The following is a 14,059-nucleotide window of genomic DNA, read 5'->3' as shown; positions in this document are numbered from 1 at the left end:
TACATATTTTATTTCTTTATTTTATAAGAAAGTGAATGAAGAGGGGTGAACCAAGTATTTTAAGTGGATGTCTCGCTTGATTTTGACATTGAAAATAAGTGGATTAGTCCACTTTGCAGATACGCAAGATTTGCTATGTCATTAGGGCATCTCCGTCAATGTATTTTAAGAAAGTTACTTAAAAAGAAATTTATTATAAATTTTGAAAAAAAGTTATCTCAAGAATTCCATAAAAAACTATGGCGAAATCAAGAAATAGATCAAATTGAGTGTTTGTATAAAATTTGATGAGTCCATTGATAGTTGCTAAACATGGGGTCTTTAATTTATTTTGTTCAAAAGAAAGAAATGATGTGAAGTTGCTCATACTAGTGAATACACATCGAATGAGACTACACTTAGTCTCGTCCCCTCGTTGAGATCTTTTTCTCATATATCGTTGTAACAATTAATTTATTTATGACTTATGCACCGAACACTAACATTATTTTTTTTTAATTATTGTCATTCTCGTCGTACCCTCTCTAATACAATGCAAAATATACAATCATGAGCGACGTGTCCTCATGTCGGCATTTTCATTAAAAAATGGTCAGGGTGTACCTTTAAACTTGAAACCCAATCCAACACAAAGGCTGTGGGAGTACCAATAGCTACATTACAATCCAATAAGCGTTTTGTCATCAAGAAGTTTTTTAAAATCCTACCACATCTTTAAATTCCAAAAATCTTGACCAAAAGCTCATCAACTAAAAAACATGAGCATCATCATCGCCATCATCGCCATCATCATCATTATGACTATACTTCCCCCAGTATCTATGTTCTTTCCACACTTTCTCCATCTCCTCAATTGGGACTCCTTTTGTCTCCGGCAACAACAAGTAAATGAAAATGGTCATGATCACGACCATGACTGCGAAGAAGAAGAACAGACCAAACTTCATGTGGCAAAGCATCGTCAAAAAGAATTGTCCAATGAAGAAAGTGAAGAACATGTTCACCGAGACGTTTAACGATTGTCCTGCCGACCTAATCTCCAATGGACATATCTCACTAGGCACTAACCACCCCAAGGGTCCCCACGACCACGCGAAACCGGCCACGTAGATGCAGATCAATGCCAAGATTATATCCGCATCAATCTTTGATAACGTTCCTTCCCCGTTAAGTCCAAATCTCCATCCGATCGTCGACCCAACCGCGACCTGAAACCAAAGGAAAACAAATCATTGTTGTTACTGTAATATGCTTTTTTGAAAGCAGAGCATGAAGTAGGATGCTCTGTTTTGGAAAACAGAGCACTTTCAATGTTTTAGTGCTTGTACGCACCTGCGTCAACATCATCTGAATACCGCCTTCAAAAAACAAAACTCTGCGTCCGAATCTGTCGACGGAGTAGATGGAGACAATGGTGGAAAAGACATTGACGAGACCGGTGATGACCGCGGATATAAGAGAGGCGTCACTTCCGAAACCGATGGTCTTAAACAGAACAGGTGCGTAGAACATAATGACGTTGATCCCGGTTAGCTGCTGGAAGAACGGGATGAAGGTACATAACGTTAGCTGTGGTCGATAACCAGCTTGCATTATGTTCGTCCATGGGTGCTTAACTCTCTTGGCCGACTCACTCGCGTTGCAAAGATCATTAAACTCATGCTCCACCTCCATGGTTCCTCTGATCTTCTGAAGCATCTCCTTGGCCTTTTCTTTTTTCCCACGTACAAGGATTGAGTTTGGCGTGTCTGGCAAGAAAAGGCATCCGAAAAGCATCATAACTGCAGGAACACCAGCTAAACCGAGAGAGAGTCTCCACCCGATCCCGTTCTTGAGCTTTGGGGTTGCGTAGTTGACAAGGTTCGCTGCGAAGATCCCAATCGTGATTGCTAATTGGAAAAAATTGTTGAGAGCTCCTCTAATCTTAGCAGGAGCCATCTCAGAGAGGTAAAGAGGAACAGATTGGTTAGTGAATCCGACACCTACACCGAGAAATAACCTCCCGATGATAACATCTCGAAGTTGATAGCGAAACCATTGAGAAGAGCTCCGGTGAGAAAAGTGAGACTCCCGATCGTCATCGACACCTTCCGTCCAAAAAGCCTTGTGATAGTTGAAGCAAGGAAAGATGCAAATAATGCAGCAAGGTAAAGAGAAGAGGTGAAGAGAGTTAGAAGCTCATTGTCGTATTTGCAGTACTCTGTTTCACGCCCTGTTTGTTTCCGCATTTGACGAAGCACGTCAGGGAAGAATCTCCTTAGAAACTCCTCCATTGATGTCACTCCTCCTGAAAAAACATTGAGAAGAATCATAGAGAATGGATAGAGAGGAGAAAACAGGTTTACTTAGGAGGCAAGAAACAAACCTGAGATACCAATGTCGTAACCGAAGAGAAGACCACCCATTGCAGCTACAATGCAGGTAATCACGACAAAGGCGGTTACACGGCCTTCTTTGTAGTCTCATCCATGGCCACTATCGCCTATAAAAGCTCCTCCTGCCATATTTTTTTAGACGATCCGCAACTTTATTTTTGGGCTTTAGATGATGATGATGGTTGTTGGGGCGATCAAGAACTCAAGTCTTATCTCGTTGTAATGAATACAACGTGATGATGAGGAAGACGAAGAACGAGAAGAAGAAGAAGAACAAGTTTCTTGTTCTGAAACATGTTTCTTGGCTTCTTGATCGTTCTTGCAAGCCTCCGTAAGATCGTTCTTCCAAGAATTGTTGGAACCTTTTTTTTCAATCTTGGCTGAGTTTTTATAAGAGTTACTTTCGGGCATTATGATCCACTCTATCAAAATCCGTATAATCTATTTACAGTCAAACTATATATATAATTCGGAGCTGCAGATTTTTTTTTTATTTTATTTATTTTATTTTTTGCTGCGAATAATCTAAGAATAGTTTTGCTCAACTTTATCTTTTTTCACTCTTGTCTTTTAACCGATCAGATAAAATTTATGATATATTATAACAGTACATTGAGCTGACCTGGTCATCTAAATTTACATTCACAAACATATATAGTTTGGAACACATGCGTTTACAAAACAGTTGGTCGCTAGTTGGAATACTATATATATGTATGATAATGATGAATAAAAATTATAACCAAAGACCACTGTGCTTCTCAAGTAAATTGTACTTCAAACAAGGTTTTATGGCCACACAAAACAGACAACAAAAGAAGGCATTGGCTAACATCAAAATATAGGGTAATTAATAAAAATTCATTAAGTTGTCCCCAGAAAGAAAGAGAAGATGTATTGAGGATTAATTAGATTAATCACTCTTTGGGAGCTGGATCGTTTTGAAGATTAGGCTGAGCTAGCTGGAGATGGTAATTTGGATCAATCTCTGAAGGAAGCTGTGTAGCAAGCTGAAGAAGACTGTTTGGTTGTTGTTGTTGCTGCTGATGATCATTGTTATAGTACTGAAGCTGTTCTAGAAACTGTACATACTCCCCTGGTTTGGTCTCTATCCCAGCTTGTTGAAACTCAATCGCTGCACGATGCTCATGTAGCTGCAATAAAAGAACTTAGTATATACGGAAAAATATCATTCAATCGAAAATGTGAAAACATTATCTATAGTAACCAAACTTACCCAACGGCACATGTTATCGTTATCTTCTTCTAACATCCGCTTCTGATCATATATATATATATATACAGACATGGTAATGATTATTAAACCAGCGGTTTCATAAGATTATTAGAGGAAATTAGTAAAAAAAAAACAAAAAAAGAGTGATTAGAGAGTGACCTTTCTGCTTAGATTCTCCAACTGTTGCTGCATCAACTCATTCTTCATTATATTAAAGCAGAAATAAAACAAAAGTGTAATCAATTTAGCTTTAAGAGGACATGTATTGATATGAACATATATTGCATTTACCTTACGCTCACGGACTTTGAGGACAGAATGTTCCAGCTGTCGCTCGAGTCCGTCAAGCTCATGAGGAGGAATGGAGGCTAAGTCATGTCCTTGATATGGACGCAGATGGAGCTCAAGGTTACATATCTCTCTTCTTAGTGCTTCCATCTCATGGTACAATTGCGCCTACACACACAAGTTAACACATGTACATTAGTGTATTATATGCTTTTCTTTGTCAATCGGTAACACAATGACAACGAAATAAGTATATCTTTACATATATATACCTGGTCGTCCTGATGATCAGGAAGTCGCAATCCATTGGTCTGCAAGTATCGGTCAATGAGCTGAGGCATCCTATATTCAAAATAAAGTGTGATCAAATTAGTATCTCTTTAATGTTACAAAAACATTAAGACTTCAATAATCAGTGAAGTAAAATGTACAAAACTCTAATAACAAATATTTAATACATTGATTAAAATAAAATAAATTTAAAGGCGTTCTCCTCACTCACTTTTCTTTTGTTTTCTGGTTCATGACTTAGATCTAATTAACATATCTTTATAATTGTACTTAAACTCGAATCATTAACATAATTACTTTGAGATATAGGTATACACATTATACTAGATATAATAGGGATATTAATTAATATGAAAAAAAGCAAATTGAAAAAAAAATGTCAAATGTTTGCAGAAAGACCTCTTTGTTTGGCAGCTGTAAGAAATATAGAATTTGACCCCTATGTATTAAATATGATAAGATACATGCATGCTACACATATGTACAAAATAAATACTCCAAGAACAAAAATATTGGATCAAAGATTCTTAACTTCTGGGACAAATTAAAAATGTAAAACAGACTCATGACACCTGCTACTTCAGAAACTAATGATGAAAACTGTCTGTTCACAAGCATGAGCTATATCATGTATCTCAGCTCATATCCTCATTAATTAGATGAATATATACATACACATGTATATGTATCGATCTCTGAAACCCTAATTTGAAGAAATTGGAAGAAGAAGAAGAAGAAGAAGAAAGAAGAAGTAAACCGTACTTGTTGTTTTCAGAGCAGAACTCGGAGAGCTTTCCGGTGGCCGAGAAGACTATGAGACCGATGTGAGCGTCACAGAGAATAGCGAGCTCACGAGTCTTCTTGATAAGACCATTTCTTCTCTTGGAGAAGGTCACTTGCCTCGCTGTCTGATTCTCTATCTTCTTTATCTCTATCTTCCCTCTTCCCATCACTCTCTTCTTTCTCTTATTACTCCCTCCCTCTTCCTCCTGATTCAAATATATATATGAAAGCTAGATCAACTTAAAAGAAACCCTAATTATCTACAAAACCCAAAACAAAACAAAAAAGTCCGAAACCCTAGAATTAGTTAATTACAGGATTCATTTTCAAGGAAGATGGTGTTTGATTCTTGATTCTTGATGTATGAATTGGAGAGGAGATAGAGAGAGAAAAGAGTATATGTGAAAGAGCTAGTGAGAAATATATATATATATATATATAGAGAGAGAGATAGCTAGTGAGATAAAGGGAAAATTTATAAGAGAGTGTTGCTAAAAGTACTTTTTGTTGGAGCTGTGTTCTTGGGGATCTGGAAATGGAGATCAGTGTATATTGAGGTTGGATGAAGGTGAGAGATATAATGGGGAAGAATATACTTAATTACACTTTCTCTTTTCTGTATACAATTCTTGTGTGTGGCGTGTAGTCTTAACTCACCATCTTCTATCCACTAATTATTTTATCTTTCTCTCCTTTCTTACAATAATATTTCTGTCAAGTGCAAAAAGTGGCTTACCTATTTGTAATATATATCCCTTACCAAAAAAAAAATTGTCATATATATCAACATTTTTTTTGTTATAGTAGGGTTTCAAATGTTAATGCGTTATGCGGTAAACGTATATTGGTAACCCGTTAATGTTCAGCATTCTACAACTAGTGCGCTTTAATTTGCACAATTAACCTAATATATATATTGTTACACTTTGTCCTATCTCATTATCTTACAGTGAATTGCAAGGTTTTAGTTCTTAAGATATTATTTTCAGTCTCTTTGCAATTTGTCTTTTGAAATAATTTAAATATAAACGTACACAATTAACTCGTTTAATATAAGTTTCTGTAATTAAAAGGAAAAAAAAAACTATATCCTTGTGAGATTTTAATGTTTTACTATACCCAACATTTATAGATAATATAAGTTAAGGCATCTTAACTTTGTTTTAGTTTTGACGAAAAGTTATCAAAAATTAAAATATAACATAAAATGTCGAATTACTAATTAGATAAGACATGTAATGGCAGTGATCGGTAATTTATTTAGCAAAGAATATCCTTTTTAGTAAAATCTCCAACCACTAATTTCTTTGAGCTGCCATGCATGACGTAATTCGGAGAAAACCCGAAAATGGAAATTTAATGAAAAATGTTTTAAGGAAAACAAAGTTACTAAAAAAGGAACAAAGCAAAAGAGAGAGAGAGAGAGTAGCCAAATGAGATAGGACAAAGTGTAACAATACTTGAAAGTGACTTTTTTTTCTTCTTACCCACCTCCTCTGCCATATTCATCATTAAGATAAAAGCCCTCTCGTTGATTGTATTTCTATAGTTATACCATCAATTTATTTAAGGTGTATATCTAGCTAAATTATTTGTTATAAAGTATAGTTCCTTTTTTCTGCGAGTCAAAATTTGTTAGCCAAAATCAAATATCAAATTTGAGATTGCAATTCAGAATCTATAATTTATATTAAACGAGTTAATTTCAATTTCATTAATAAACTGGTTACAAAACGGAGAAGATAACAAGAAAGGAGCGCATGTGTCTCTATACAGCTACATCTACATGCATCACCACACAAGGCAAAGGTAATAAAAACTGTAGTGGGTATATATATTGAGTTTCTAATATAGTATATATTTTTATAGGATGACTTGAATCTTTTTCTTGTACTATATATATAGCTAATATCTCGAACATTAAAATTCTGAAAAAGGAACACTGGCATCTCTCTCTATATATGTTCTCAAAGTTTCTGACAATACTATATATAAAGTAATTAGCTCCTATATATAAATATACACAATTGAATCATTTTGTGACATGTTTGTAAATTGTAACAAATTAATATGTCAAATTAAGGAAACCATATAGCCTATTAACGAATAAATATAGTGACAAAGTCATTATATATAACTAGATAATTCGCGTAGACAATTTAACTACATCATATGACAATATTGGAAAATTCCTTGGAAAGTGGAACCGTGATGAACGAATATATACAATTATGTTATATACTACCAATCCGGTTTAAATTTCTAACGTAAAGTCTTTTCCTTTGAATTTTTTGGGGGTCACAGGATTTTTAAGGAAGCAGAGAGAGTTATGGTCAGTCGTCGCATCTGTTCTGTCAGAAGGACTCACAAGAAACATGTTCTGCTATCTAAATAGGAAACTAATGATCAAAGAGGAACAGTTGGGGGGTCCAAGACTAGTTTCGTCACTTCGACTATCCCACTCTTCTGTTCTGCTGCCACTACGTATGTTATATGGCTTTGTCTACCACACAAATAAATTACGTATTAGTTTTGCCTAACAAAATGATAAATGTTTCGGTTTTTCTTTGAGAGGCTTACGCGAACTTATTACACAGATTGAGTAAAACGTATGACAAAGTGCATAATTGTAATGTGACGGATCGTCTGACGTATGCGTCTTTATGTGAATCAGTGATAACCACTGATTAGTATTATTAATTAATGACAACCTCTGCATGGATTACCATTGATTATTGTAGGACCCAATTAGAGATTAGACCTCTTTGCTTTTATTAAGTGTTCATTCACACTGTCAATTGTTTTCCTATTATAATACAACTTTTTATGAATCTTCTTCATATTACGAAACTTACCAAACTTTATTTCGATTAGCTGTCATCTTTTTTTTTTTGGGGGTTAGTTGTTATTAAAGTGAAATAGATTGTCATTAATATTGTCGAAGTAGACAAAGATACAATTGATTCAAGATATTGTTTCATATAATTTTCAAAACTATGTTTAATAAGAAATTTCCGAAAGAATTTTTTTGGGTTCACCACTCTTATTCATCTCCTCTTAATTAACCAATCAAAATACAACAAATTGTTATGTCATATCATATTTATAAAATAAATCAAAATTAAAATAAAAAAATAAAACAAGTTAAAAAAACCAATTATGTAGATTTTTTATTAAGGAAATTATGTTGGTTAGGTTTAGAAAATAATGATTAGAGTTTAGATTTTACAATTAAACGAAATCATATGTCGGTTTGGGTTTACAAAAAAGTGGTTAGAGTTTAGTTTTTACAATTAAACAAAATTATATGTCGGTTTGGGTTTACAAAAGAGTGGTTAGAGTTTAGAGTTTAGATTTTACAATTAAATGAAATTATATGTCGGTTTGGGTTTACAAAATAGTGGTTAGGGTTTAGATTTTAAAATTAAGCAAAATTATATGTTGGTTTGGATTTATAAAATAGTGGTTAGGGTTTAGATTTTAAAATTAAGCAAAATTATATGTTGGTTTGAGTTTATAAAATAGTGGTTAGGGTTTAGATTATACAATTAAAAAAATTATATTTTAATTTGAGCTTATATAAAAAGAGTGATTTGGGTTTAGATGTTATAATTTAAAACTATAATATAACATTTAGAATTAATAATTTTAAAATTAATTGATATACAGAATTAGAATTTATTTCCTTAATCAATAAACTAAAAGAGGTGAATAAGAAGGGTGAACCCAAGAATTGTCCTTTATGAAACTGATCTATTCATTCTTCTCATTTTCTTCTTTGTTTTTGTAATTTAATTTATCAAAAACAAAGACAACAAAAATAGAGAGGCTAAATTTCAATAAACTGACAAATAGAATGTCATATAGAAAAGACTCTATTTCTCTCTGCAATAATCATTTTGTGGGAGAAAACATCCCTAAAAATGTTCATCAATGGTAACGGATTATTTCCCTTTCTCTCTTCTATTTTTCGGCCAACTGTTGTTATTAGGGGAGGTTGGTTCCTGAATCATCTCAATCGTATTACGATATTTATGTAGTTTCACTTCAAAAGACCTCTTTCTTGGAAAATCTCAAACATCGCCGCGCCAATCTTAGCCGGTGACTCAACCACCTTAACTCCAGCGTCTCTTAAGCTCTTTATCTTGTCTTGAGCCGTGCCCTTACCTCCAGAAACAATGGCTTCATCGACCCCAAATAAAAAGACAATACAAGATTTAAGCCCGGGTTCAAGTGGGAAACAGTGAATGAATGAAAAAGAGCTGAGTAAAGTTCATTTACCTCCCGCGTGACCCATTCGTCGCCCGGGTGGTGCAGTAAGTCCAGCAATGAAAGCAACTACAGGCTTGTCTGTACCACTTTCCTGTTTGTTTGAAAACCAGTATGGTTATACTCTTGATCATCTAAAAATGACAACCCTTGATTCTTAGAAAAGATGCATTGCGGTTACCTTTATCAAAGCAGCGGCATCTTCTTCTGCAGTACCACCGATTTCTCCAATGAGAATGATACCTGAAAGGAAGTCAATAATTTCTTAGTTGCAAAACCAATGCTGGATTCTCTTTCACTAATCTCTAAAACAGAGGGAGATGGGTGAATCAACAAGTAAAGGCTGCAATATTCACAACAACTTGAGTCTGTTACTGCAAACGAATCACTTTCTTCTACATACTAAATAACTAGTATTAGCCTATTAGGTAAGTACTAGTTAGGTAAGTACTGGTTATCTACTACATATCAAATGTACTGACCTATAGGAAACAACTAGACAAATGGGAAAAGATTATAAGATGTATGAAATGAAAAAGTTCGATTATGGTGACCAGAAACTGAGACCTTCTGTTTGAGGGTCGACGAAGAACTTCTCCAAGCAGTCAACAAAATTTGTGCCGTTAAAAGGATCCCCACCAATTCCTACACACGTAGATTGCCCCAAACCTACTGCAGTAGTTTGGAAAACCTGCATATGAAAGATTAACCAAAAAGCAACCATTAGATATTATACTTAATATAAATAGGTCTTCCAGTAATCCAAACTCATCAAAAAGCTAATAAACAAACAGTGGTGAAACTTCGTCTAACAATCCAAAGAAGTATCGGTTTTTAGGTAAAGAAAAACCAGTAATATAAATTGCTTCTTCCTAAGCCAGAAACAGAGAGAGAGACAAAAATGAAAACAACACAAAGAACCTTACAGCTTCATATGTCAAAGTTCCAGATCGAGAAACAATCCCTATCCTCCCAGGCTTGTGGATGTATCCAGGCATGATCCCAATCTTGCATTCACCAGGTTTGATAATCCCAGGACAATTAGGGCCAATCAGCCTAGTTTTTGATTGACTGTTAAGAGCAGCCTTTACACGAACCTACATTACAACAATTAGTCCCAAGACACCAGTCTTAGCCTCCGCTTAAACTATATTGAATAAGTACTATCAAAGCACATATCACAAGCAAGTCATTACCATGTCATGTTGAGGAATGCCTTCAGTAATGCAGACAACAAGATCTAACTCAGCAGCAACACCTTCCATGATAGCAGCAGCAGCGAAAGGCGCAGGAACATAACTCACAGAGGCATTGGCTTTAGTCTCAGCTTTAGCTTCAGCAACCGTGTTAAAAACAGGCAGACCTAAATGTTCTGTTCCACCTTTCTTTGGTGTCACTCCTGCTACCTATATTTTATACAACAACCCCCCCCCCCCCCCCCCCCAAACCTCAAAATTAGCTTATCACAAGCTTTCTTTCAAACAAACACCATTTCAATTGAATCCGAATTGCAATAGAAACAAAGAACAGTGATCACTGAATAATTTAATTAGTTGTGAAATTCTCGAAATGTACAATACCATTTTGGTGCCGTACTCAATGGCTTGTTCAGTGTGGAAGGTCCCGTTCTTTCCGGTGATACCTTGGCAGATGACACGTGTGTTTTTGTCGACAAAGACAGCCGCAGGAGGCGGATGAGTCGTACCGAAGGAGCGAGACTGAGTCAATGAAGTGAGAGAGCTGCATGACGGAACCACCACCAACTCTGAGCTCCCGCCACCGCCGGAGCAACGGCGAAGAGATCCGAGAAGTCTCGTCACCTGCCTAGACATGGCTGTTTCAAAATGATCTTCAATTCTTAAACCTACGATCTCAACTGAACCCTATGGACGAAGAATGAAGCCAAAGATTTTGGGCCTAATTGAATGATCCATGTTAAGGCCCATTTGGATTTGAGACTTTTTTTATATTTTTTCCCTTATTGTAAAAAACATTTCGATAATTCACTAATCCTCAGCCTTAAAATAATCTACAAATTTTTATTTATTTTTGGTTATTTTTTCAATAACTTGTACCCTCTCTAACTCCTCCCACCTTACGAAACAGAGGAGGGAAACAAACAAAATGACACCGACGATTCTTACTCCGACGAATCTTCCTCCGTCGACAGCTACATGGCCATGTACTACCACATCTCAGAAGCTCATCACCTTTAGATCACCTTTCAAGGTCAAGTGTAGAGCCACTTCTTCTTCATCATCGTCTTCTATCACAGACTTTGATCTTTATGACCTTTTGGGTGTTGACCGGGGTTCTGATACTGCTCAGATCAAATCAGCGTATCGTGCGCTGCAGAAACGTTGTCATCCTGATATCGCAGGAGATCCAGGTCATGACATGGCCATCATCCTTAACGAAGCTTACCAGCTTCTCTCTGATCCGATCGCACGCCACGCCTATGACAAGGTTAGTCTATTGGTTCTTGATCTTGTAGTCTCTCTGTCAAGACCACAACACCAAGTAATATATGAATTTTGTTTTCTTGTTGTAGGAGCAAGCAAAACTTGAAGAACTTAGAGGCTATACAGGGAAACCGATCTACTCGGTTTGGTGTGGTTCAGAAACTGAGCAACGAGCTACGTTTGTGGATGAGGTTAAGTGCGTTGGTTGCTTGAAGTGTGCTTTATGTGCTGAGAAAACTTTTGCCATCGAAACGGCTTATGGGCGAGCGAGGGTTGTTGCTCAATGGGCTGATCCTGAATCCAAAATCATAGAAGCCATCGAAGCTTGCCCAGTAGACTGCATTTCGTGAGCACATAACTAGTATCTGTAGATATAGTTTGGTTTCAATTTCTATTCCCTTTATGGAAAGTATGATTCTGTATGAAATGTGCAGAATAGTGGAGAGATCTGACCTTGCTCCATTGGAGTTTCTTATGTCAAAGCAACCACGAGGCAACGTGAGGATTGGGGTTGGAAACACCGTTGGGGAACGTGTCTCCAATATATTTGTTGATGTCAAGAAGTTTCAGGAAAGATACGCCAAAACTATGAGCAGAAAAACAAAAGAGCGCTCCCAGGTGAGTTATGCATAGTCAATAAAGCCAAGTTATAATAAACTTACCCTGGCAGATACCAAGTAGTTGTTTTGGGATGCTTTTGCAGACAGACGTAAGAATAAGTGCAATAGAGGCAATTAGGTCTATCTCCAATTGGCTATACTGGAGATCATCACCGTACACGAAACCATTGAGTCCAGATTCAAACATGAGTCTAACTATTACCAAACGAAAAAAATCGGTTGATCCAGATATCAGAAAGCTTCAAGATGTTGTGGCAGCAATGAAAAAAGCAGAACAGAGCGGCAAAAGCAAACCAAAAGAACCAGCTTACATGCTTGGAGAAGATTACTGGACTCCATCAAACGCAGCTCTTCCCTCAACTGAAAACAACAACAATTCCAAGGCTAGCTCGATTCCTCGAGTGAGTACTCAAAAGAAAACTCCATTAGAAGAGAAACCAACTAGTAGAAGAGAATATAGAAGACAGTTCAAGATACAGAAGTTCCCACTTGGGACAGCCATAGTAGCAGTATTCTTGATTCAGTATCAAGCAAGTTACAAAGCCGCCTCTGAGCTCAACGATCATATCGGCGGCTCGCTTGCTCTATCCATAGTTAACAGCCCATGGCAGCAGCTTCTATTAGCAGGAGTCACTTGGTACTTCATTGGAGCAATGTTTCTCCAACTTGTGGAAGCTGTCCAATCCAAGCTAGAAGATAAAGATGCATAGGCTTGATAGATATAGTAATGTACAGCAATATCACTCATTAGACCATGTCATGTACTTGTTCACCTACAAATGTAACAGAACCGTAATGATTATACAATGCCTGATGAACATCATACATGGGCTAGGCCCACTTTATATTCTGTTAGGCCCAATCATTTCGTTCAAATATATCTCCACCGATCAAAGAGCTTCATCTTCATCTTCTCCACCGCCAAAAATGGCGTCATTATCATCGAGAAAGTCGAGACACGAAAGCGAGTTCCAAATCCAAAAAACGCAGCTCTTCTCGTCATTGACATGCAGAATCACTTCTCCTCAATGGCCAAAACCATCCTCAACAAAGCTCTCACCACCATCGACTTATGCCGACGAGCTTCGATCCCTGTCTTCTTCACGCGCCACAACCACAAGTCCCCGACCGACCACGGCATGCTCGGAGAGTGGTGGGACGAGGATCTAGTCCTCGACGGAACCTCGGATTCCGAGATCATCCCGGAGTTACACTCCCAAATAGTACTCACCAAACCAGACGAGATCGTGGAGAAGAGCACGTACAGCGCGTTTCACAACACGCGGCTACAGGAAAAGCTGGAAAAGATCGGGGTGAAGGAGGTGATCGTGGTTGGAGTGATGACGAACCTGTGCTGTGAGACAACGGCTCGTGACGCGTTCGTTAGGGGATATAGAGTTTTTTTCTCTACGGACGCGACTGCGACGGTTAATAAAGAGCTTCACGAGGCTACGCTGATGAATCTCGCTTATGGCTTCGCTTATCTCGTCGATTGCGATGAACTCCAGCGAGGTCTGCCTACTCAGTAGTTGATTAATGATAACAACACCTTTTGTTGTAGTTCTGTTTTTAAGTATAGTTCTGTTGTGTTTTCGCCCGCATGGCTGTGGTCTAGTGTAGTCTCGTGAAGCGCTTCATAACAATAGTTCTGTTGTGTAGTTGAATACTTTAATAAACAATGATACACTTACATAGGTTCTTTGTTAATATATATTTCCCACCTTTCTAATTAAA

At 36.9% G+C, this 14,059-nt stretch overlaps 4 protein-coding genes and 2 pseudogenes across 9 annotated transcripts; 2 read left to right on the top strand and 4 right to left on the bottom strand.

Annotated features, from left to right (window-relative positions):
• Positions 1-540: 540 nt before the first annotated feature.
• LOC104736341 (sugar transport protein 11) lies at positions 541-2,806 on the bottom strand. Its single transcript, XM_019234727.2, has 3 exons — positions 2,366-2,806; positions 1,333-2,287; positions 541-1,208 (listed from the first exon to the last, which is right to left on the bottom strand). The coding sequence occupies exons 2-3, from the start codon at positions 1,936-1,938 to the stop codon at positions 750-752; spliced, it is 1,065 nt and encodes a 354-aa protein (XP_019090272.2). The 5' UTR covers positions 1,939-2,287; positions 2,366-2,806; the 3' UTR covers positions 541-749.
• Positions 1,983-2,405, bottom strand: LOC147929363 (sugar transport protein 11 pseudogene; annotated as a pseudogene).
• Positions 2,807-3,080: 274 nt separating the features above from the next.
• On the bottom strand, positions 3,081-5,696 carry LOC104738126 (protein TRANSPARENT TESTA 16-like). Of its 4 annotated transcripts, none has more exons than XM_087481198.1 (7): positions 5,476-5,696; positions 4,954-5,180; positions 4,173-4,242; positions 3,904-4,068; positions 3,772-3,813; positions 3,613-3,654; positions 3,081-3,529 (listed from the first exon to the last, which is right to left on the bottom strand). In XM_087481198.1, the coding sequence occupies exons 2-7, from the start codon at positions 5,139-5,141 to the stop codon at positions 3,293-3,295; spliced, it is 744 nt and encodes a 247-aa protein (XP_087337324.1). In that variant the 5' UTR covers positions 5,142-5,180; positions 5,476-5,696; the 3' UTR covers positions 3,081-3,292. The 4 variants fall into 4 exon arrangements, with proteins under 4 accessions (XP_087337324.1, XP_087337325.1, XP_010456657.2 ...); XM_087481199.1 differs by having other exon boundaries at positions 3,772-3,798; positions 5,476-5,690; XM_010458355.3 differs by having other exon boundaries at positions 5,290-5,596.
• A 3,017-nt stretch (positions 5,697-8,713) lies between these two features.
• Positions 8,714-11,271, bottom strand: LOC104736338 (succinate--CoA ligase [ADP-forming] subunit alpha-2, mitochondrial). Its single transcript, XM_010456304.3, has 7 exons — positions 10,824-11,271; positions 10,440-10,649; positions 10,170-10,340; positions 9,811-9,934; positions 9,425-9,486; positions 9,256-9,337; positions 8,714-9,156 (listed from the first exon to the last, which is right to left on the bottom strand). The coding sequence occupies exons 1-7, from the start codon at positions 11,073-11,075 to the stop codon at positions 9,017-9,019; spliced, it is 1,041 nt and encodes a 346-aa protein (XP_010454606.1). The 5' UTR covers positions 11,076-11,271; the 3' UTR covers positions 8,714-9,016.
• A 9-nt stretch (positions 11,272-11,280) lies between these two features.
• Positions 11,281-13,172, top strand: LOC104736336 (chaperone protein dnaJ C76, chloroplastic). 2 transcript variants are annotated; one of them, XM_087481195.1, is made up of 5 exons: positions 11,339-11,472; positions 11,572-11,709; positions 11,795-12,051; positions 12,140-12,323; positions 12,409-13,172. In XM_087481195.1, the coding sequence occupies exons 1-5, from the start codon at positions 11,368-11,370 to the stop codon at positions 13,033-13,035; spliced, it is 1,311 nt and encodes a 436-aa protein (XP_087337321.1). In that variant the 5' UTR covers positions 11,339-11,367; the 3' UTR covers positions 13,036-13,172. The 2 variants fall into 2 exon arrangements, with proteins under 2 accessions (XP_010454604.1, XP_087337321.1); XM_010456302.3 differs by having other exon boundaries at positions 11,281-11,709.
• On the top strand, positions 13,132-14,032 carry LOC104738125 (nicotinamidase 2 pseudogene; annotated as a pseudogene). Its single transcript, XR_015577666.1, has one exon. The product of XR_015577666.1 is annotated as a nicotinamidase 2 pseudogene (transcript).
• The last annotated feature ends 27 nt before the right edge of the window (positions 14,033-14,059 follow it).

This window comes from Camelina sativa, chromosome 13, assembly GCF_030686135.1.
Source record: "Camelina sativa cultivar CO46 ecotype springtype chromosome 13, ASM3068613v1".
Lineage (NCBI taxonomy): Eukaryota > Viridiplantae > Streptophyta > Magnoliopsida > Brassicales > Brassicaceae > Camelina > Camelina sativa.
This window is presented reverse-complemented; position numbering and strand designations above follow the sequence as displayed.